The sequence below is a fragment of the Pongo pygmaeus genome, chromosome 2 (genome assembly GCF_028885625.2).
Source record: "Pongo pygmaeus isolate AG05252 chromosome 2, NHGRI_mPonPyg2-v2.0_pri, whole genome shotgun sequence".
Lineage (NCBI taxonomy): Eukaryota > Metazoa > Chordata > Mammalia > Primates > Hominidae > Pongo > Pongo pygmaeus.
The window spans coordinates 102,331,905-102,356,738 of NC_085930.1; the positions used below are offsets into that span (position 1 = coordinate 102,331,905).

General features: G+C 44.3%; 1 protein-coding gene across 10 annotated transcripts in view; it reads right to left on the reverse strand.

The window, feature by feature from the left end:
- The window catches only part of DOCK3 (dedicator of cytokinesis 3), a 739,703-nt gene that overhangs the window by 126,343 nt on the left and 588,526 nt on the right, over positions 1-24,834 (reverse strand). For all 10 annotated transcript variants that reach the window (XM_054483639.1, XM_054483636.2, XM_054483638.2 and 7 more), the window contains exons 22-23: positions 17,841-17,922; positions 6,352-6,522 (exon numbers count right to left, since the gene is read on the reverse strand). In XM_054483639.1, the coding sequence (XP_054339614.1) occupies positions 6,352-6,522; positions 17,841-17,922 (253 nt within the window). The remainder of the gene's footprint in view (positions 1-6,351; positions 6,523-17,840; positions 17,923-24,834) is intronic.

The following is a 24,834-nucleotide window of genomic DNA, read 5'->3' on the forward strand; positions in this document are numbered from 1 at the left end:
CTCCTGGATTCATTTATTTTTTGAAGGGTTTTTTGTGTCTCTATGTCCTTCAGTTCTGCTCTGATTTTAGTTATTTCTTGCCTTCTGCTAGCTTTTGAATGTGTTTGCTCTTGCTTTTCTAGTTCTTTTAATTGTGATGTTAGGGTGTCAATTTTGGATCTTTCCTGCTTTCTCTTGTGGGCATTTAGTGCTATAAATTTCCCTCTACACACTGCTTTGAATGCATCCCAGAGGTTCTGGTATGTTGTGTCTTGGTTCTCGTTGGTTTCAAAGAACATCTTTATTTCTGCCTTCATTTCGTTATGTACCCAGTAGTCATTCAGGAGCAGGTTGTTCAGTTTCCACGTAGTTGAGCGGTTTTGAGTGAGATTCTTAATCCTGAGTTCTAGCTTGATTGCACTGTGATCTGAGAGATAGTTTGTTATAATTTCTGTTCTTTTACATTTATTGAGGAGAGCTTTACTTCCAAGTATATGGTCAATTTTGGAATAGGTGTGGTGTGGTGCTGAAAAAAATGTATATTCTGTTGATTTGGGGTGGAGAGTTCTGTAGATGTCTATTAGGTCCGCTTGGTGCAGAGCTGAGTTCAATTCCTGGGTATCCTTGTTGACTTTCTGTCTCGTTGATCTAATGTTGACAGTGGGGTGTTAAAGTCTCCCATTATTAATGTGTGGGAGTCTAAGTCTCTTTGTAGGTCACTCAGGACTTGCTTTATGAATCTGGGTGCTCCTGTATTGGGTGTATATATATTTAGGATAGTTAGCTCTTCTTGTTGAATTAATCCCTTTACCATTATGTAATGGCCTTCTTTGTCTGTTTTGATCTTTGTTGGTTTAAAGTCTGTTTTATCAGAGACTAGGATTGCAACCCCTGCCTTCTTTTGTTTTCCATTTGCTTGGTAGATCTTCCTCCATCCTTTTATTTTGAGCCCATGTGTGTCGCTGCACGTGAGATGGGTTTCCTGAATACAGCACACTGATGGGTCTTGAGTCTTTATCCAATTTGCCAGTCTGTGTCTTTTAATTGGAGCATTTAGTCCATTTACATTTAAAGTTAATATTGTTATATGTGAATGTGATCCTGTCATTATGATGTTAGCCGGTTATTTTGCTCGTTAGTTGATGCAGTCTCTTCCTAGTCTTGATGGTCTTTACATTTCGGTATGATTTTGCAGTGGCTGGTACCGGTTGTGCCTTTCCATGTTTAGCGCTTCCTTCAGGAGCTCTTTTAGGGCAGGCCTGGTGGTGACAAAATCTCTCAGCATTTGCTTGTCTGTAAAGTATTTTATTTCTCCTTCACTTATGAAGCTTAGTTTGGCAGGATATGAAATTCTGGGTTGAAAATTCTTTTCTTCAAGAATGTTGAATATTGGTCCCCACTCTCTTCTGGTTTGTAGGGTTTCTGCAGAGAGATCCGCTGTTAGTCTGATGGGCTTCCCTTTGATGGTAACCCGACCTTTCTCTCTGGCTGCCCTTAACATTTTTTCCTTCATTTCAACTTTGGTGAATCTGACAATTATGTGTCTTGGAGTTGCTCTTCTTGAGGAGTATCTTTGTGGCGTTCTCTGTATTTCCTGAATCTGAATGTTGGCCTGCCTTGCTAGATTGGGGAAGTTCTCCTGGATAATATCCTGCAGAGTGTTTTCCAACTTGTTTCCATTCTCCCCGTCACTTTCAGGTACACCAATCAGACGTAGATTTGGTCTTTTCACATAGTCCCACATTTCTTGGAAGCTTTGCTCGTTTCTTTTTATTCTTTTTTCTCTAAACTTCCCTTCTCGCTTCATTTCATTCATTTCATCTTCCAGGGCTGATACCCTTTCTTCCATTTGATCGCATCGGCTCCTGAGGCTTCTGCATTCTTCACGTAGTTCTCGAGCCTTGGTTTTCAGCTCCATCAGCTCCTTTAAGCACTTCTCTGTATTGGTTATTCTAGTTATACATTCTTCTAAATTTTTTTCAAAGTTTTCAACTTCTTTGCCTTTGGTTTGAATATCCTCCCGTAGCTCGGAGTAATTTGATCGTCTGAAGCCTTCTTCTCTCAGCTCGTCAAAGTCATTCTCCGTCCAGCTTTGTTCCGTTGCTGGTGAGGAACTGCGTTCCTTTGGAGGAGGAGAGGTACTCTGCTTTTTAGAGTTTCCAGTTTTTCTGCTCTGTTTCTTCCCCATCTTTGTGGTTTTATCTACTTTTGGTCTTTGATGATGGTGATGTATAGATGGGTTTTTGGTGTGGATGTCCTTTCTGTTAGTTTTCCTTCTAACAGACAGGACCCTCAGCTGCAGGTCTGTTGGAGTACCTGGCCGGCCGTGTGAGGTGTCAGTCTGCCCCTGCTGGGGGGTACCTCCCAGTTAGGCTGCTCGGGGGTCAAGGGTCAGGGACCCACTTGAGGAGGCAGTCAGCCCGTTCTCAGATCTCCAGTTGCGTGCTGGGAGAACCACTGCTCTCCTCAAAGCTGTCAGACAGGGACATTTAAGTCTGCAGAGGTTACTGCTGTCTTTTTGTCTGTGCCCTGCCCACAGAGGTGGAGCCTACAGAGGCAGGCAGGCCTCCTTGAGCTGTGGTGGGCTCCACCCAGTTCAAGCTTCCCGGCTGCTTTGTTTACCTAAGCGAGCCTGGGCAATGGCGGGCGCCCCTCCCCCAGCCTCGCTGCCGACTTGCTGTTTGATCTCAGACTGCTGTGCTAGCAATCAGCGAGACTCCGTGGGCGTAGGACCCTCTGAGCCAGGTGCGGGCTATACTCTCCTGGGGCACCGTTTCCTAAGCCCGTCGGAAAAGCACAGTATTCGGGTGGGAGTGGCCCGATTTTCCAGGTGCCGTCTGTCACCCCTGGAAAGGGAACTCCCTGACCCCTTGCGCTTCCCGAGTGAGGCAATGCCTTGCCCCTGCTTCGGCTGGCGCACGGTGAACTCACCCACTGACCTGCACCCACTGTCTGGCACTCCCTAGTGAGATGAACACGGTACCTCAGATGGAAATGCAGAAATCACCCGTCTTCTGCGTCGCTCGCACTGGGAGCTGTAGACCGGAGCTGTTCCTATTCGGCCATCTTGGCTCCTCCCCCCAGTCTGTGTCTTTTAATTGGGGCATTTAGCCCATTTACATTTAAAGTTAATATAGTTATGTGTGAATTTCATCCTGTCATTATGATGCTAGCTGGTTATTTTGCCCGTTAGTTGATGCAGTTTCTTCATAGTGTTGATGATCCTTATAATTTGGCATGTTTTTGCAGTGGCTGGTACCGGTTTTTCCTTTCCATATTCAGTGCTTCCTTCAGGAGCTCTTGTACGGCAGGCCTGGTGGTGACAGAATCTCTCAGCATTTGCTTGTCTGTAAAAGATTTTATTTCTCTTTCACTCATGAAGCTTAGTTTGGCTGGATATGAAATTCTGGGTTGAAAATTCTTTTCTTTAAGAATGTTGAATATTGGCCCCACTTTCCTCTGGTTTGTAGGGTTTCTGCAGAGACATCCACTGTTAGTCTGATGGGCTTCTCTTTGTGGGTAACCTGACCTTTCTCTCTGGCTGCCCTTAACATATTTTCCTTCATTTCAATCTTCGTGATTCTGAAGATTATGTGTCTTGGGGTTGCTCTTCTCAAGGAGTATCTTTGTGGTGTTCTCTGTATTTCCTGAATTTGAATGTTGGCCTGTCTTGCTAGGTTGGGGAAGTTCTCCTGGATAATATCCTGAAGAGTGTTTTCCAACTTGGTTCCATTCTCCCCGTCACTTTCAGGTACACCAATCAAACATAGGTTTGGTCTTTTCACATAGTCCCATATTTCTTGGAGGCTTTGTTCGTTCTTTTTCATTCTTTTTTCTCTAATCTTGTCTTCATGCTGTATTTCATTAAGTTGATCTTCAATCTCTGATATCCTTTCTTCCACTTGATCGATTTGGCTATTGATACTTGTGTATGCTTCACAAAGTTCTCGTGCTGTGTTTTTCAGCTCCATCAGGTCATTTATGTTCTTCTCTAACCTGGTTATTGTAGTTAGCAATTCCTCAAACCTTTTTTCAAGGTTCTTAGCTTCCTTATATTGGGTTAGAACATGCTCCTTTAGCTTGGAGGAGTTTGTTATTACCCACCTTCTGAAGCCTACTTCTGTCAATTCATCAAACTCATTCTCTGTCCAGGTTTGTTACCTTGCTGGCTAGGAGCTGTGATCCTCTGGAAGAGAAGGGGCGTTCTGGTTTTTGGAATTTTCAGCCTTTTTGCACTGGTTTTTCTTTGTCTTCCTGGATTTATCTACCTTTGGTGTTTGATGTTGGTGACCTTCGGATAGGGTTTCTGTGTGGATGTCATTTTTGTTGATGTTGATGCTATTCCTTTCTGTTTGTTAGTTTTTCTTCTAACAGTCAGGCCCTTCTGTTGGAGGTCTGCTGGGGTTTGCTGGAGGTCTGCTTCAGACCCTGTTTGCCTGGGTATCACCAGTGGAGGCTGCAGAACAGCAAAGATTGCTGCCTATTCCTTCCTCTGGAAGCTTCGTCCCAGAGGGGCACCCACCAGATGCCAGCCAGAGCTCTCCTGTATGAGGTGTCTGTCATCCCCTACTGGGAGATGTCTCCCAGTCAGGAGGCAAGGGGGTCAGGGATCCACTTAAGGAGACAGTCTGTTTCTTAGCAGAGCTCGAGCACTGTGCTGGGAGATCTCCCATTCCCTTCAGAGCCGGCAGGGAGGAACATTTAAGTCTGCTGAAGCTGCGCCCACAGCTGCCCCTTCCCCTAGGTGCTCTGTCCCAGGGAGATGGGAGTTGGATCTAGAAGCCCCTGACTGGGCCTGCTGTCTTTCTTTCAGAGATGCCCTGCCCACAGAGGAGGAATCTAGAGAGGCAGTCTGGCTACAATGGCTTGGCAGCACTGTGGTGGGCTCTGCCCAGTCCAAAGTTCCTGTCAGCTTTTTTTTACACTGTGAGGGGAAAACTGCCTACTCAAGCCTCTGTAATGGTGGATGCCCCTCCCCTGACCAAGCTTGAGTGTCCCAGATCGACATCAGACTGCTGTGCTGGCAGCGAGAATTTCAAGCCAGTGGATCTTAACTTGCTGGGCTCCGTGGGGGTGGGATTTGCTGAGCTAGACTGCTTCTCTCCCTGACTTTGGCCCCCTTTCCAGGGGAGTGAACAGTTCTGTCTCGCTGACGTTCCAGGCTCCACTGGGGTATGAAAAAAACTCCTGCAGCTAGCTCAGTGTCTGCCCAAACAGCGGCCCAGTTTTGTGCTTGAAACCCAGGGCCCTGGTGGTGTAGGCACCTGAGGGAATCTCCTGGTCTGCAGGTTGCAAAGACCATGGGAAAAGCACAGTATCTGGGCTGGAATGCACTGTTCCTCAAGGCAGTCTCTCCCAGCTTCCCTTGGGTAGGGGAGGGAGTTCCCCAACCCCTTGTACTTCCCAGGTGAGGCGACGCCCCACCCTCCTTCTGCTTGCCCTCCATGGATGCACCCACTGTCTAGCCAGTCCCAGTGAGATGAGCTGGGTACCTCAGTTGGAAATGCAGAAATCACCCACCTTTTGTGTTGATCTCACTGGGAGCTGCAGTCCAGAGCTGTTCCTATTTGGCCATCTTGCCAGCCCTGTGATCCTAATTTAATCTTAATTCTTAGCCAAAGATTCCTAGTTATTCCTACTGTTTTTCAAATTATTTCATTCAACTTCTGGAATGGACAAAAGCTAATCTAAATTTTCTTTTTTTTCTTTTTCTTTTTGGAGACAAAGTCTCTGTTGCCCAGGCTGGAGTGCAGTCGTGCGATCTTGGCTCACTGCAACCTCTGCCTCCCAGGTTCAAGCAATTCTCCTGCCTCAGTCTCCCGAGTAGCTGGGACTACAGGTGCATGCTAGCACACCCAGCTAATTTTTTGTATTTTAGTAGAGATGGGGGTTTCATCATGTTGCCCAGGCTGGTCTTGAACTCCTGAGCTCAAGCAATCCGCCCGCCTTGGCCTCCCAAAGTGCTAGGATTACAGGCGTGAGCCACTGTGCTCAATTTTCATTAATACAATGATTAATATGGAAATAAAATTCCCCATACATTCTGAATATCTCCTATGAATAAAGTGTTCATAAAAAAACTAAGCAGTATGGTAGCTAAATAAACTTGGTCTAAAGACTGTTCACAGAACAAATTTGTGCTTCTTCTCCAACATAAAGCCACTGAGCTGTTTTACATCTGGCAGCTGAGGCACAGCCAGATTTGCAGTAAAAGCAGGATTTTGTTGTATTAGGTATTTCCTTGTAAATAATCCCTTACCCAACACACATGATCCTGGCAGGGCTTCTTCATCTCTGAAAACCAGAGGACAAAGAAACCACCCGCTGAGAAAGAGGAACCCAGCAGCAAAGCTTCCCTTGCAGTGTGCGAACCTGAGTGAAAAGGAGTGTTTCTGAGTTTCGGCTGTCCAGACTGAGCACAAACCGGATGGACTGGAAAAGTTCTTGGATACTGGATCTGAATTGTTCCTCTTCCATTCCACAAGTGGCTCGTGAGTACAGGATCCGTGACTGTACAATGAACTTGAAAAGGTACTCCAAGGCCTGAAAAGTGTGGGAGAAAAAGTGATGGAGAGGTGTTGAAGATGCTCAGGAACTCACATAGCAGGAAACAAGGGGCAAAGTAACAGCAGTTTCTATACCAAAATCAGGTGATGGGCAATTCTAACTATGGAGATAGATAGGCACTTTATTTTTTAAAATTTTTTCTCAAATATCCAAATTGTCACTAAGCAGCAGCTACCTTCTTATTGAAAGAATCATCAAATAATTTCACAATTGTTTTCTGAGGTTCTGGGATTAAGGAACCATAGACTGTTATAGAAATAGTTGAATTCAAGAACACTCAGAGTTTAAAAAATAAGTTTCTCTGTATTTTTTTTTCATGTCTGGAAATAAAAGGGTCATGAGGCAAGGATGTAAGAAAGACTCAAGTTTACTGCAAGAAGGAAGTGTCCTAAAGGACTCTGGAGTCCTCAGACTTAGGAGTCTCTTACATCTTTAAGATATAGCTGGGGCCTGACACAGTTCCTCCTTTATCACCAGGGGTCACAGAAATCTGAAGAAAACCTGTCCCAGGCTGCACAGCAGCTGATAGGCCTGATACATCCAGTATCCACCCTCTTCCCACCAAGATATCTGCCATAAGCAGTTCGTAAATAGTACAAGATGAAGCTTCTGCAAAAAAGTTTGGGAGCAGAATCTGATTCTGAGGAGTTCCTGACGCTTGGCCCATGCTTACAGAGTAATTTTCTTTTAAGAGAACAAATTCAAGACCCAATACTATGTTTTCTAATAAAAAAAATGGAACAGACTTCCCAGACACTGAAAAGGCAGAAATAATGGAAAGAAACTTATGCAAGGCTGAAACAAACAGAAGTCAGGTACTTGAAATATAAAACAGGAAACAATTCTCAAACTACCTTTCATGATCTATACAGCTGTTAGATGGTTTGGAAAAGCAGAACTTAATATTTTGTGGCCCATACAAAATTCAGTTGGCACTGGGGAATGCCAGTTTAGAAAAATGTGTCTTCCAGGGCTTGTACCAGATGACTCTGTAGAAGAAATTAGTGTGCGGCCTCATCTCCATAAATGCTACACCCTCTGTTCTAGTAGCTTTTTAATGCCTAGTCTATAAAGAACTTGAAAAATCTGTTAGTTTCTAAACCCAGACACTTGCAGGCTGGACTCTGCCACTGCTCTAGTATGTCTATATTGAGGTGACTCTTCAGGCCCATGAAGCAGAAAGTATACACTTCTGAGCTAGCTTCATTTATTAGGTTATGCCAGTTTGAAGTCACTGAAGTAAGAGGTATTTTCTATCGGAACAAAGAAAATAAACGTTTGCATTTTTCAAACTAAATGGCTAGGTAGCAGGTCTGACCTTCCCCTTTAGGTACTTTGGTTTTGTATGATTAAGATGATGGCTTGCTGGGCTCAGCAGAGGACAAAAGAGGGACAGGGTCAGAACTGATACCCTGGAATCCTTATAGGTAGGGACTAGAATCCCTATAGGTAAAGGATAGAACAGATCTTCTTGGAGCAGTCTTAAAAAGCCAGGATTTACTCGGGAGGCTGAGGCAGGAGAATGGCGTGAACCCGGGAGGTGGAGCTTGTAGTGAGCTGAGATCACGCCACTGCACTCCAGCCTGGTCAACTGAGCGAGACTCCGTCTCCAAAAAAAACCCCAAAAAACAAAAAAACGAAAAAACAAAAAACAAAAAACAAAAGCCAGGATGGTCTCCTCAGTTAGGTCATACAGAAAATGAAAAGAATTAAGACCTGGAAAGATTCACCAAAAATGTATTATGCATAGAAGTAGAAAATGAACTTGTTGAGCATCTTACTGTCATATGCCCAAGCCCCAGAAGATGCAGGAAGGATCGGCAATTACATGGAGCACTGGAAGTAAAGACAGGAAAATAAACGAGATTTTCTTTGAAAAGTGGAATTTTAGGTCACCTGAGAGGTAGGCAAATCTAATTATGTGCTCCATACTACTCCTCTAATTTTAAAAAGTTTTTTTGTTTGGTTTTTAAGTTTGAAACAGTTACCACAAGAGATGTAATGAGTGGCATGAAACATTCACCAGTTTCAGGGAGGCAGAACCAGACAGCAAACTGACTTGTACCTTTTGGGCATGAGAGCTTGTTTCCTCTATTAGGTTACATAATATAAGACAACTAGCAGAGGAGCACAAGGCTGATGTCAGAGAAGTCTCCATGCAAACCCGGATGAGGACATGGAACATAAACCCACTTCCAGTCATCTCTCAGTACCTGACTTCCCTCTTCCCCACTCCTCTTGAATTTTTGGATCAGCACCATCTTGGTCAGGACCAGGTGATGCTGGCCACCTCTGACAGATTCAACCGGGGAAGGAGAGCGGGGCAGAGGAGTGGAACAGAAGGTGAGAGGTGGAGCCTGTGGAATTTGTTCAAGGTTTAAAGGTGCTCCTAATACTGTGTAGAGACAATGGAGCACTTAACTGTGGCTGAAGCAGCTGCCCTGTCCATTTTTGCTTAAGTTAATAAACCTGTAAGAAAAAGAGATCCTAAAAGTTATTACCATGTTTGTATCATCAAGAAGATCTACCGTGCCCTCTCTTTCCTCCTTGTGGCTACCTGCTAAGGAACTGATACAGGTCAGCAGTGAAAAGTGTGCTGTTGTTTTGGAATGCCTTGTGAAGAGCCACCCTAAAACCCACAATGACACCCCCTACATGCCTCTCACATTGTGAACAAACAATATAACCAAGTAAGAAATAATGAACTTTTTATTTTCAACTTCTTCAATAGAACTTTTTTTAAGGTCATGCTTCTGAAGGTAAAAGGAAGAGATAAGGTTATGAGTGGAAAGATATATTGAATCAAAAGTATTAAGGAAGAAGTTTCCTGGTTCATAGCTTTTGATACTGGAATGAGAAGTATCAGGCCAGGAGCATGCATCCTATGAAGAAGAAGGAAAACAGGATTAGATGGAAACTTACTAATCTGGTGAAGGAGATTTATAAGCTGAAATCTGATGAAGAGGAGGAAATGACCTGATAAAACCTTAGTGTTGGATGTATTACAGAACAAGTGTGAAATGGTGAGAACAAATATGAAAACACCTCAGAAAAATGCTCCCCCAAAGGGAATTCTTCCTTCTCCCTACCCAAACCTTATCTTTCCCAGAATTCTGTACCTCCATAAACGGCCTTGCCATCAACTCAGCTGATTTAGCAAGACCCCTTGGAAACAGCCACAGTTCTCCCTTATTATCATCTTCTACATCCAATCTGGCATTTGAAAGCCCTTGCTTTAGTCACATCAGTTGTCTTTTGGTTCCTTAAAAACCCAAGTTCTTGGGGACGGGTGCAATGGCTCATTCCTGTAATTCCAGCACTTTGGAAGGTGGAGGTGGGTGGATCACCTGAGGTCAGGAGTCTGAGACCAGCCTGACCAACATGGTGAAACCCCGTCTCTACTAAAAACACAAAAAATTAGCCAGGTGTGGTGGCATATGCCTATAATCCCAGCTACTTGGGAGGCTGAGACAGGAGAATCACTTGAACACGGGAGGCGGAGGCTGCAGTGAGCCAAGATTGTGCCTCTGCACTCCAGCCTGCGCAACAAGAGTGAGACTCCATCTGAAAAAAAAAAAAAAAACCAAAAACAAAAACTCAAGCTCTTGGCTGGGTGCGATGGCTCACACCTGTAATCCCAGCACTTTGGCAAGCCAAGGCAGCTGGATCGCCTGAGGTCAGGAGTTTGAGACCAGCCTGGCCAACATGGTGAAACCCCATCTCCACAAAAAATACAAAAATTAGCTGGGCATGGTGGCATGTGCCTGTAATCCCAGCTACTCAGGAGACTGAGGCAGGAGAATCACTTGAACTCAGGAGGCAGAGGTTGCACTGAGCAGATATCAGGCCACTGCACTCCAGCCTGGGCAACAGAGTAAGTGAGACTGTGTCTCAAAAAACAAAACAAGGAGGAGGTTCCAAGATGGCTGAATAGGAACAGCTCCAGTCTACAGCTCCCAGCGTGAGCAATGCAGAAGACGGGTGATTTCTGCATTTCCAACTGAGCCTCCGCTGGTGATACCCAGGCAAACAGGGTCTGGAGTGGACCTCCAGCAAACTCCAACAGACCTGCAGCTGAGGGTCCTGACTGTTAGAAGGAAAACTAACAAACAGAAAGGACATCCATACCAAAAACCCATCTGTACGTCACCACCATCAAAGACCAAAGGTAGATAAAACCACAAAGATGGGGAGAAACCAAAGCAGAAAAGCTGAAAATTCTAAAAATCAGAGGGCCTCTTCTCCTCCAAAGAAACGCAGCTCCTCGCCAGCAATGGAACAAAGCTGGACGGAGAATGACTTTGACGAGTTGAGTGAAGAAGGCTTCAGACGATCGGTAATAACAAACTTCTCCGAGCTAAAGGAGGATGTTCGAACCCATTGCAAAGAAGCTAAAAACCTTGAAAAAAGATTAGACGAATGGCTAACTAGAATACACAGCATAGAGAAGACCTTAAATGACCTGATGGAGCTGAAAACCATGGCATGAGAACAATGTGACGCATGCACAAGCTTCAGTAGCCGATGCGATCAAGTGGAAGAAAGGGTATCAGTGATTGAAGATCAAATGAATGAAACGAAGTGAGAAGTTTAGAGAAAAAAGAGTAAGAAGAAACAAACAAAGCCTCCAAGAAATACGGGACTATGTGAAAAGACCAAACTTACATTGGATTGGTGTACCTGAAAGTGACGGGGAGAATGGAACCAAGTTGGAAAACACTCTTCAGGATATTATCCAGGAGAACTTCCCCAACCTAGCAAGGCAGGCCAACATTCAAATTCAGGAAACACAGAGAACACCACAAAGATACTCCTCAAGAAGAGCAACTCCAAGACACATAATTGTCAGATTCACCAAAGTTGAAATGAAGGAAAAAATGTTAAGGGCAGCAAGAGACAAAGATTGGGTTACCCACAAAGGGAAGCCCACCAGACTAACAGTGGATCTCTCAGCAGAAACTCTACAAGCCAGAAGACAGTGGAGGCCAATATTCAACATTCTTAAAGAAAAGAATTTTCAACCCATAATTTCATATCCAGCCAAACTAAGCTTCATAAGTGAAAGAGAAATAAAATCCTTTACAGACAAGCAAATGCTGAGAGATTTTGTCACCACCAGCCTGCCTTACAAGAGATCCTGAAGGAAGCACTAAACATGGAAAGGAACAACTGGTACCAGCCACCACAAAAACATGCCAAACTGTAAAGACCATCGATGCTAGGAAGAAACTGCATCAACTAACGAGCAAAATAATCAGCTAACATCATAATGACAGGATCAAATTCGCCCATAACTATATTAACCTTAAATGTAAATGGGCTAAATGCTCCAATTAAAAGACACAAACTGGCAAACTGGATAAAGAGTCAAGACCCATCAGTGTGCTGTATTCAGGAGAACCATCTCACATGCAGAGACACACATAGGCTCAAAATAAAGGGATGGAGGAAGATCTACCAAGCAAACAGAAAACAAAAAAAAGCAGGGGTTGCAATCCTAGTCTCTGATAAAACAGACTTTAAACCAACAAAGATCAAAAGAGATAAAGAAGGCCATTACATAATGGCAAAGGGATCAATTTAATGAGAAGAGCTAACTATCCTAAATATATACGCACCCAATACAGGAGCACCCAGATTCATAAAGCAAGTCCTTAGAGACCTACAAAGAGACTTAGACTCCCACACAATAATAATGGGAGACTTTAACACCCCACTGTCAACATTAGACACATCAACGAGACAGAAAGTTAACAAGGATATCCAGGAACTGAACTCAGCTCTGCACCAAGTGGACCTAATAGACATTTACAGAACTCTCCACCCCAAATCAAAAGAGTATACATTCTTCGCAGCACCACATTGCACTTATTCCAAAATTGACCACATAGTTGGAAGTAAAGCTCTCCTCAGCAAATGTAAAAGAACAGAAATTTTAACAAACTGTATCTCAGACCACAGTGCAATCAAACTAGAACTCAGGACTAAGAAACTCACTCAAAACTGCTCAACTACATGGAAACTGAACAACCTGCTCCTGAATGACTACTGGGTACATAACGAAATGAAGGCAGAAATAAAGATGTTCTTTGAAACCGATGAGAACAAAGACACAACAGAACAGAACCTCTGAGACACATTTAAAGCAGTGTGCAGAGGGAAATTTATAGCACTAAATGCCCTCAAGAGAAAACAGGAAAGATCTAAAATTGACACCCTAACATCACAATTAAAAGAACTAGACAAGCAAGAGCAAACACATTCAAAAGCTAGCAGAAGGCAAGAAATAAATAAGATCAGAGCAGAACTGAAGGAAATAGAGACACAAAAAACCCTCAAAAAATCAATGAATCCAGGAGGTGGTTTTTTGAAAAGATCAACAAAATTGATGGACCACTAGCAAGACTAATAAAGAAGAAAAGAGAGAAGAACCAAATGGATGCAATAAAAAATGACAAAGGTGATATCACCATCGATCCCACAGAACTACAGACTACCATCAGAGAATACCAGAAGCACCTCTACGCAAATAAACTAGAAAATCTAGAAGAAATGGATAAATTCCTGAACACACACCCTCCCGAGACTAAACCAGGAAGAAGTTGAATCCCTCAATAGACCAATAATAGGCTCTGTAAATGAGGTAGTATTTAATAGCCTACCAACCAAAAAAAGTCCAGGAGTAGACGTATTCACAGCTGAATTCTACCAGAGGTACAAAGAAGAGCTGGTACCATTCCTTCTGAAACTATTCCAATCAATAGAAAAAGAAGGACTCCTCCCTAACTCATTTTATGAGGCCAGCATCATCCTGATACCAAAGCCTGGCAGAGACACAACAAAAAAAAGAGAATTTTAGACCAATATCCCTGATGAACATCGATGCAAAAATCCTCAGTAAAATACTCGCAAACTGAATCCAGTAGCACATCAAAAACTTATCCACCAAGATCAAGTGGGCTTCATCCCTTTGATGCAAGGCTGGTTCAACGTATGCAAACCAATAAACATAATCCATCATATAAACAGAACCAAAGACAAAAACCACATGATTACCTCAATAGATGCAGAAAAGGCCTTTGACAAAATTCAACAGCCTTTCATGCTAAAAACTCTCAATAAACTAGGTACTGATGGGACATATCTCAAAATAATAGGAGCTACTTATGACAAACCCACAGCAAATACCATATTGAATGGGCAAAACCTGGAAGCATTCCCTTTGAAAACTGGCACAAGACAGGGATGCCCTCTCTCACCACTCCTATTCAACATAGTGTTGGAAGTTCTGGCCAGGGCAGTCAGGCAAGAGAAAGAAATAAAAGGTATTCAATTAGGAAAAGAGGAAGTCAAATTGTCCCTGTTTGCAGATGACATGATTGTATATTTAGAAAACCCCATTGTCTCAGCCCAAAATCTCCTTAAGCTGATAAGCAACTTTAGCAAAGTCTCAGGATACAAAATCAACGTGCAAAAATCACAAGCATTCCTATACACCAATAACAGACAAACAGAGAGCCAAATCGTGAGTGAACTCCCATTCACAATTGCTTCAAAGAGAATAAAATACCTGGGAATCCAACTTACAAGGGATGTGAAGGACCTCTTCAAGGAGAACTACAAACCACGGCTCAATGAAATAAAAGAGGACACAAATAAATGGAAGAACATTCCATGCTCATGGATAGGAAGAATCAATATCGTGAAAATGGCCATACTGCCCAAGGTAATTTACAGATTCAATGCCATCCCCATCAAGCTACCAATGACTTTCTTCACAGAATTGGAAAAAACTACTTTAAAGTTCATATGGAACCAAGAAAGAGCCTGCATTGCCAAGACAATTCTAAGCCGAAAGAACAAAGCTGGAGGCATCACCCTACTTGACTTCAAACTATACTACAAGACTACAGTAACCAAAACAGCATGGTACTAGTACCAAAACAGAGATATAGACCAATGGAACAGAATAGAGCCCTCAGAAATAATACCACACATCTACAACCATCTGATCTTTGACAAGCCTGACAAAAACAAGCAATGGGAAAAGGATTCCCTATTTAGTAAATGGTGCTGGGAAAACTGGATAGCCATATGTAGAAAGCTGAAACTGGATCCCTTCCTTACACCTTATACAAAAATTAATTCAAGATGGATTAAAGACTTAAACATTAGACCTAAAACCATAAAAACCCTAGAAGAAAACCTAGGCAATACCATTCAGGACATAGGCATGGGCAAGGACTTCATGACTAAAACACCAAAAGCAATGGCAACAAAAGCCAAAATTGACAAATGGCATCTAATTAAACTAAAGAGCTTCTGCACAGCAAAAGAAGCTATCATCAGAGTGAACAGGCAACCTATAGAATAGGAGAAAATTTTTGCCATCTATCCATCTGACTAAGGGCTAATATCCAAAATCTACAAAGAACTTAAACAAATTTACGAGAAAAAAAAAACCATCAAAAAGCGGGCGAAGGATATGAACAGACACTTCTCAAAAGAAGACATTTATGCAGCCAACCAACATATGAAAAAAAGCTCATCATCACTGGTCATTAGAGAAATGCAAATCAAAACCACAATGAGATACCATCTCACACCAGTTAGAATGGCGATCATTAAAAAGTCAGGAAACAACAGATGCTGGAGAGGATGTGGAGAAACAGGAACACTTTTACACTGTTGGTGGAAGTGTAAATTAGTTCAACCATTGTGGAAGACGTGTCGATTCCTCAAGGATCTAGAACTAGAAATACCATTTGCCCAAGCCATCCCATTACTGGGCGCATACCCAAAGGATTATAAATCATGCTGCTATAAAGACACACGCACACGTATGTTTACTGAGGCACTATTCACAACAGCAAAGACTTGGAACCAACCCAAATGTCCATCAATGACAGACTGGATTAAGAAAATGTGGCACATATACACCATGGAATACTATGCAGCCATAAAAAAGGATGAGTTCATGTCCTTTGTAGAGATGTGGATGAAGCTAGAATCCATCATTCTGAGCAAACTATCGCAAGGACAGAAAACCAAACACCACATGTTCTCATTCATAGGTGAGAACTGAACAATGAGAACACTTGGACACAGGGTGGGGAACATCACACACTGGGGCCTGTTGTGGGGTGGGGGGAGGGGGGAGGGATAGCATTAGGAGACATACCTAACATAAATGACGAGTTAATGGGAGCAGCACACCAACATGGCATATATATACATATGTAACAAACCTGCACGTTGTGCACATGTACCCTAGAACTTTAAGTATAATAATAATAATAAAACAAAAACAAAACCCAAGCCCTTTCCCATCTAGGCTTTTAAATATTCTGTTTCCTCAATCTGGAGTGCTCATTCCCTAACTGTTAACACCGACTTCAGCTCAGAGATCACCCCCTCAGAGAAGCTTTCCCAACCCTTGATCTGAAGTAAATCATCCTTTCCAGTCAGTCTGTTCCATGATCTTGTTTATTTCCTTCATAGTACTCATTGAGTTTTTTTGTTTGTTTGTTTGTTTTCTCTTGAGATGGAGTTTGCTCTGTCACCCAGGCTGGAGTGCAGCGGCACAATCTTGGTTCACTGCAATCTCCGCCTCCCAGGTTCAAGCAATTCTTGAGCCTCAGCCTCCTGAGTAGCTGGGATTACAGGTGCACGCCACCATGCCTGGTTAATTTCTGTATTTTCAGTAGAGATGGGGTTTCATCATGTTGGCCAGGCTGGTCTTGAACTCCTGACCTCAGGTGATCTGCCCGCCTTGGCCTCCCCAAGTGCTAGGATTATAGGCATGAGCGGCCACGGGCAGCCAAGTTTTTTTTTTGTTGTTGTTGTTGTTTTTTTTTTTTAAACTGACTTTGTAAGCCAATGTTGGTGGCAACATTGATTAGAATAAATACATGTATTTATCCGTTTTACATATATTGTATGTGTTTCCCCACTTGAATGAAAGTACTATGAAGCCCTAGCCATTTTTATTTGGGCCCCTGCTGAATCTCCAGCGGTTAGAACAGTGTCTGAAGCATGGTAGGTATCAAGCAACATTGAATGAATGATTAAATGAATGATTTTTAGGAGAAAACAACTTCTGCACTGCCTTCTCCAGTATCCTTAAGGAATTATTTTTCAGTCTCATATAGAATCTTTTGCATTTAACTCAACTTTTATCCACTCAAATATTGTGTTAGGCACCTGACAGGTGCTAGGGTTCTGAGAAGAAGAGAACCCAGGCCCTTTCCTCACATGCCTCAGCACCCTGCCCTACACTTGTGTTCGTGCCTCCCCTTAGGACACTGCGGATATGTTCTTCAAGAAGATGAGCTGGTCTTATTCATCATTGCATCTTAGCCCCTAGGACAGTTGCTCAGTAGACATTTGTATGAAAGAGGACAGAAATGAGCCTTGTAGCCTCAGATTTTTATAGAATGTGCAAAGAAGAGGAAGGCTAAATGTAAATCTATGATTTGATTTTGCCCCTTCAGTCTGATAATGCTTGAGAAAACATTCTGTTACCTGTTAAACATGTGGAAAAGGACAAAAACACAGGTCCAGTACTTGTTACAGGTGATGTGATATTAAAAGAGGACAGAAATAAAGCAAAACTACTTTGCTTTTTTTTTTTTTTTTTACAGCAGAACAGTAGCCATGAAAAGAAGTTACCAGACAGTGGAGTTAACTCAAAATGAGAACAGTCCCCTGTCAATTGGAGCTACCCAGCAATACAAAGCGCTGCCTTGCCAGGGAACCTGTCCAAGCAGGGATGCTGACAATGGTCATGACCACGGAAGACCACAGGTTCTTCCTAAGGCCACAATTTTAAGATTATCTTCTTCTGAACAAATCCACATACAGTGCATCCACTCAGCTCTTTTTACTTAAAACAGTTCAAAAAAATCAATGCTTAGTAACTACCAAAAAAGAGAATACTATTAGAGAATCCTAATTCAATCAACGTTGCCACCAACATTGGCTTAGAAGGAGTTACTATACTTTAGCCAGTGGTAGAAAGGACTGATACTATGGGTAACAAATCAGGCAGGGGAAGACGGCCAGGAGCCACGTGCACATCATCTCTCCCTCCTTCTTTAAAATTATCAGGAATAAAGGCTTTCTGGGACAAAATCAAGGTAAGGAAAAAGAAATTATGTGGATCAAGATAGTCATTCCTGAAAGCAGGCCAGGTAATGCGATGCCTACATTCTTCCTGCACATTGTATCACTGAGATTACTCACAAATAATTGCATGAGTGGGTCTCTTATGTATGGAGAGGTTAGTACATTACCCGCATAGCTTCTTGAATGTGGTCCTGTCGAATCAGTTCTGCTGAGCAGTCCATATACCACTTCAAACAGCGGATGAGCTCCCTGGGAAAGAGAACAGTTCCAGAAACCCCACTTTAATTCAAAAGTAATGCAGGTTGAAACGTTTGTAGCCCTGAATTAGGCAAATAGGAAATAATATTCTGCTGATGAGCTAGAAAGGAGTGATAGATCCATTACAGCTTTGGACTATTCAGGTCACCTGAGAACAAACACTCTTTGTCCATAGGAGTTGCCACATTTTAATCAGCAACTAAAATAACTTTTTCCCACTCTCTCTGACATACATTTCTTTTTGATTACAAGAAAGTTTCCCCCCAAGTCTGGGCAACATGGCGAAACCTTATCTCTACAAAAAAATAGAAAAATTAGCCAGGCATGGTGGTGCGCGCCTGTAGTCCCAGCTACTCAGGAGGCTGAATCAAGTGGATCAATTGAGCCCAGGAGGTAAAGGCTGCAGTGAGCCATGATTGCGCCACTGCACTCCAGCCTGGGCAACAGAACAATATCTCATCCGAAAAAAAAAAAAAAAGTTTTCCTAAACACCTGGACTGGATGTGTATTTTTGTTTTGTCTCAGATTGCTAGGTTTTCAGAACATCTGACACCAGCTAGTAAATAGTAGACTCTGAATAAAAGTATGCAGTCCCAGGAGTCCCTGTTCACAACCCCTGCTCTATCTCATCTATCTTATTTCCTTAGGACTAACTCATCTGAATGGAATGAGATTACTGGGTCAGAAGGTCTGCATATTTATAAGGCAACAGAGCACAGAGGTCAGGAGTATGTGCCATGGTCACATCTGGGGCCTATCAATATCTAGTTTTGTATCCTTGAATGAGTTATTTAATCCCCTGTGTCACGTTCTTTTCAATGAAAATATGGGGGAAATAGTACATCTCAAAGTTATCATAAATACTAATAGAAAGACGCATATAAAGTACATAGAACAGTCTGCTCTCCAAAGTGACATAAAAGTATCAGAGTTCCAGTGACTCCACAGCCTTGCCACCACTGGGTTTTATTTATATTTTCAATAATTATGCTAATTCTGTATAAGAAAATGGTGATTTCTGGCTGGGCACAGTGGCTCACGCCTGTAATCCCAGCACTCTAGGAGGCTGAGGCGGGCGGATCACGAGGTCAGGAGTTTGAGACCAGTCTGGCCAACATAGTGAAACCCCATCTCTACTAAAAATACAAAAAATTAGCTGGGTTTGGTGGTGTGCACCTGTAATCCCAGCTACTTGGGAAGCTGAGGCAGAAGAATCATGTGAACCCGGGAGGCGGAGGTTGCAGTGAGCCAAGATCAGGCCATTGCACTCCATCCCAGGCGACAGTGCAAGACTCCGTCTCAAAAAAAAAAAAAGAAAAAGAAAAAAAAAGAAAGAAAATGGTGATTTCTTATTGCTTTAATGGTCTTATTTATTTTTTTCTTTGAGACAGACACTTGCTCTATCACTCAGACTGGAGTGCAGTGGTGCGACCTTGGCTCATTGTAACCTCCACCTCCAGGGTCCAAGCAATTCTTGTGTCTCAGCCTCCCAAGCAGCTGGGATTACAGGAAGGGGAGGATGCACCACCATGCCTGGCTGATTTTTTTGTATTTTTAGTAGAGACGGGATTTCACCATGTTGGCCAGGCTGGTCTCGAACTCCTGGCCTCAAGTTATCCACCCGCCTCAGCCTCCCAAAGTGCTGGGATTACAGGCATGAGCCACCATGCCTGGCTTGCTTTAATGGTCTAAGATAACCTGTGTTTCTCATATTTGTTTACTAGTTATATAATCTCTTTTATGGACTGTCTTTTTATATTCTTCGACATTTTTTTGTGGGTGCTATTTTAGCTATTCGAATGTTTCTCATGGAAAAACCAAGACATCTTTAGCAGCTTTATCATCATTTCCTAGAAGTAGAAGTATAGCAACTATGTAACAAACTACAGTTTGAAATATCAGCTGAAAGCCCACAGCTAACATCAAACATAATGGTAAAAGACTGAAAGCATTTCCTCTAAGATCAGAAATAAGATAAGATCCTCGCTTTTGACAATTTTATTCAACATAGCACTGGAAATCCTAGCCAGTGAAATTAGGCAAGAAAAAGAAATCAAAGACATTCAAATTGAAAAGGAAGAATAAAATGCTCTGTTTTCAAATGATATAATCTTGTATGTAGAAAACCCTAAAGAATCCCCCAAAAAACCTGTTAGAACTAATAAATAAAGTCAGTAAAGTTATAGGACACAAAATCAACACAAAAAATCAAATACATTTCTATACACTAAAAATGAACACTCTGAAAATGAAATTAAGACAATTCCACTTACAATAGCATCAAAAACAATAAAATACTTAGGATACATTTAACCAAGGAGACAAAAGAATTTTATACATGTTGCTTAAAGAAATAAAAGATAGCCTCTCCCTCCCCCTCCCCCTCCCCCTCCCTCTCCCTTCTTCGGTCTCCCTCTCCCTCTCCCTTCTTCGGTCTCCCTCTCCTTCTTTTCTCGGTCTCCCGCTGTTGTCGAAACTGGACTGTACTGCCGTGATCTCGGCTCGCTGCAACCTCCCTGCCTCGGGCTCCTGTGACTCTCCTGCCTCGGCCTGCCGAGTGCCTGGGATTGCAGGCGCGCGCCGCCACGCCTGAATGGTTTTTGTATTTTTGGTGGAGACGGGGTTTCGCCGTGTTGACCGGGCTGGTCTCCAGCTCCTGGCCTCGAGTGATCTGCCTGCCTCGGCCTCCCGAGGTGCTGGGATTGCAGACGGAGTCTCGCTAACTCAATGCTCAATGGTGCTCACGCTGGAGTGCAGTGGTGTGATCTCGGCTCGCTGCAACCTCCACCTACCAGCCTCCTGCCTTGGCCTCTTAAAGTACTAAGATTACAGCCTCTGCCCCGCCGCCACCCCGTCTAGGAAGTGAGGAGCATCTCTGCCTGGCCGCCCATTGTCTGGGATGTGAGGAGCCCCTCTGCCCAGCCGCCCTATCTGGGAAGTGAGGAGCGCCTCTGCCCGGCCACCCATCGTCTGGGATGTGAGGAGCGCCTCTGCCCGGCTGCCCCGTCTGGGAGGTGAGGAGCGCCTCTGCCTGGCCGCCACCCCGTCTGGGAGGAAGTGAGGAGCGCCTCTGCCCGGCTGCCCCATCTGGGAAGTGAGGAGCGCCTCTGCCTCGCCGCCACCCCGTCTGTGAAGTGAGGAGCGCCTCTGCCCAGCCGCCACCCCATATGGGAAGTGAGGAGCGCCTCTGCCCAGCCACCCCTTCTGGGAGGTGAGGAGCGCCTCTGCCCAGCCGCCCCGTCTGGGAGGTGAGGAGCACCTCTGCCCGGCCGCCCAGTCTGGGAGGTGAGGAGCGCCTCTGCCTGGCCGCCACCCCGTCTGGGAGGAAGTGAGGAGCACCTCTGCCAAGCTGCCCCATCTGGGAAGTGAGGAGCGCCTCTGCCCGGCTGCCACCCCCCAAGGGAAGTGAGGAGCGCCTCTGCCCGGCCGCCCACTCTGGGAAGTGAGGAGCGCCTCTGCCCGGCCGCCCACTCTGGGAAGTGAGGAGCGCCTCTGCCTGGCCGCCCACTCTGGGAGGTGAGGAGCGCCTCTGCCTGGCCACTCCGTCTGGGAAGGGAGGAGCGCCTCTGCCCGGCCGCCCCGTCTGGGAGGTGAGGAGCGCCTCTGCCTGGCCGCCACCCCGTCTGGGAGGAAGTGAGGAGCGCCTCTGCCCGGCTGCCCCATCTGGGAAGTGAGGAGTGCCTCTGCCCGGCTGCCACCCCGTATGGGAAGTGAGGAGCGCCTCTGCCCGGCCACCCCGTCTGGGAGGTGAGGAGTGCCTCTGCCTGGCCACCCCGTCTGGGAAGTGAGGAGCGCCTCTGCCCCGCCACCCCGTCTGGGAAGTGAGGAGCGCCTCTGCCTGGCCGCCACCCCGTCTGGGAGGAAGTGAGGAGCGCCTCTGCCCGGCCGCCACCCCGTAGGGGAAGTGAGGAGCGCCTCTGCCCGGCCGCCCCGTCTGGGAGGTGAGGAGTGCCTCTGACCGGCTGCCACCCCGTCTGGGAGGAAGTGAGGAGCACCTATGCCCGGCTGCCCCGTCTGGGAGATGAGGAGCACCTCTGCCCGGCCGCCCCGTCTGGGAGGTGAGGAGTGCCTCTGCCTGGCCGCCACCCCGTCTGGGAGGAAGTGAGGAGCGCCTCTGCCCGGCCGCCCCATCTGGGAAGTGAGGAGCGCCTCTGCCCGGCCGCCACCCCATATGGGAAGCGAGGAGCGCCTCTGCCCGGCCGCCCAGTCTGGGAGGTGAGGAGCGCCTCTGCCCGGCCGCCCTGTCTGGGAGGTGTACCCAACAGCTCCGAAGAGGCAGCGACCATCGGGAGTGGGCCATGAGGACGATGGCGGTTTTGTTGAAGAGAAGGGGAGGAAGTGTGGGGAAAGGAAGGAGAGATCAGATTGTTGCTGTGTCTGTGTAGAAAGAAGTGGGCATAGGAGACTCCATTTTGTTCTGACTAGGAGAAATTCTTCTGCCTTGGGATGCTGTTGATCTATGGCCTTTCCCCCAGCCCCGTGCTCTCTGAAACATATGCTGTGTCAACTCAGGGTTAAATGGATTAAGGGCGGTGCAAGATGTGCTTTGTTAAACAGGTGCTTGAACGCAGCATGCTCTTTAAGAGTCATCACCACTCCCTAATCTCAAGTACCCAGGGGCACAAACACTGCAGAAGGCCGCAGGGACCTCTGCCTAGGAAAACCAGAGACCTTTGTTCATGTGTTTATCTCCCGACCTTCTCTCCACTATTATCCTATGACCCTGCCATATCCCCCTCTCCAAGAAACACCCAAGAATGATCAATAAATACTTCATAAATTAAAAAAAAAAAAAAAAGATAACATAAATATATATGTTATACATATTCAAGTTTTAAATTATATGTAAAACTTTAAAAATTTTAATGTATGTTTTATATATATTTAAAGTTTTTAATTATATATAAAAGTGTTTTTCTTCCTAAAAAAAAAAAAAAAGATAACATAAGTATATATGTTATACATATTCAAGTTTTAAATTATATGTAAAACTTTAAAAATTTTATTGTATGTTTTATATATATTTAAAGTTTTTAATTATATATAAAAGTGTTTTTCTTCCTGGAAAAAAAAAAAAAAGAAAAAAAAAGAAATAAAAGATAGCAATAAATGGTAATACATCTTATATTCATGAATTAGAAGGTTTAATATTGTTATTAAAGATGTAAATGCTACCCAAAGTGATCTACAGATTCAATGCAATCCCTAACACAATTCCAATGGCATTTTTTGCAGGAAAAAAAAAATCCATCCTAATATGGAATCACAAGTGACCTGGAATAGCCAAAAGCATCTTGAAAAAGAGGAACAAAATTGCAGTCTCATACTTCCTGATCTCAAAACTTACCACAAAGCTACAGCAATCAAAACAATGTTGAATTAGCATAAAGACATATTTATAAAACAATGGAAAAAAATAGGCCAGAAATAAAGCCTCACATATATGGTCAAGGGGCCAAGGCATCACCCTTTTGACAAGAATGCCAAGACCATTCAGTGGGGGAAAAGACAGCTTCAATAAATGGAACTGGGAAATTGGATATCCACATGCAAAAAGAATGAAGTCAGACACTTATCTTATACAATATACAAAAATTAACTCAAAATGGATCAAAGACCTAAATATAAGGGCTAGAATTATAAAACACTTAAAAGAAAAGATAGGTTAAACTTCATGATATTAGGCAATGATTTCTTGAAAATGACACCAAAAGCACAGGCAACAACAAAAAATAAGGTGGACTACATCAAAATTTTAAAAACTTCCATGTCTCAAAGGACACAATCAACAGAGTGAAAAGGCAACCAAGTGCCTGGGAAAAATATTTATAAATCATATAACTGATAAGGGGTTAATATCCAGAATATATAAAGAACTCCTATAACTCAACAATAAAACAAATAACCTCTTTTAAAAAAATGGGTGAAGGACTTGAATAGACATTTCTCCAAGGAAGATAATTAGGGAAACACAAATAAAAAACATAAAGAAATATCACTTTACATCCATTAGGGTGGCCACTATAAAAAAAAACCAGAAAATAGCCTGGCCCTCAATGGCTCTGGAGAAAAGGTGAGTCAACTATTAAGGAGCAACTTGCTCTTACCAATGGCCTCTGGAACCCTGGCAGAAGGAGAGCCCTCAACCACCACAGATACTTGAGTTGGCAGGGAGAGCTGCTTAGAGAAGTGGTAGGGGTAGCAAACCAGATGATATGGAGCCCAGGAGGTTTGGTGTGGGAGTGTCTGTAGTGGTGCACAGCCAGGGACGGCCATCCCCCTAGGCTCGACTTGCTCCCCTGGGAGACTTCAGTCCTAGGGGAACTGTTGGTCCTGAACTCTGCAGGGCAGTCTTGCCCATCAGATGGGGCTGGTCTATCTGAGCACCCCTTGGTTGGCTGGCCTCTCCTAGGGCCCAAGTCTGGCCATACCTGCTTGCAGGGCAGCCTCAGGTGATCTGGGGGCCCTACATCATAGCTTCTACACAGACCATGCTTGATGGGGGAGAGCTCCACTGGGGCGACCCTATGCCACGCACCAGCCCGCATGCCTGCTCCCCATACTGCAGCTTCCCCAGGACCCACTGCAACTCTCCACAATGCTTTACTGGCTTGTGTCTGCACTGGCAGGTTTTGCTTTCCTTTTTCCATTAAAAAGTGGGCTAGCATGTAGGAGTGCAGCCTGTCCCCCGCTCCCACCACCATTGCAGATGGAGCCTTGGTGGGCACAGAGCCAGCCAGCCCCATCCTTGTCAGTGCCCCACCCTTGCCCTAACACTGTGCAGAGAATAGCAGATCCTCCCCTATCCTGAGTGACCACTTCTGCTTGCAGGACACAGAGGAGGCACCTAGACCTTCAGTGTCCCAACCCTGAGCCATCACCACCTCCACCATGACTGTGCAA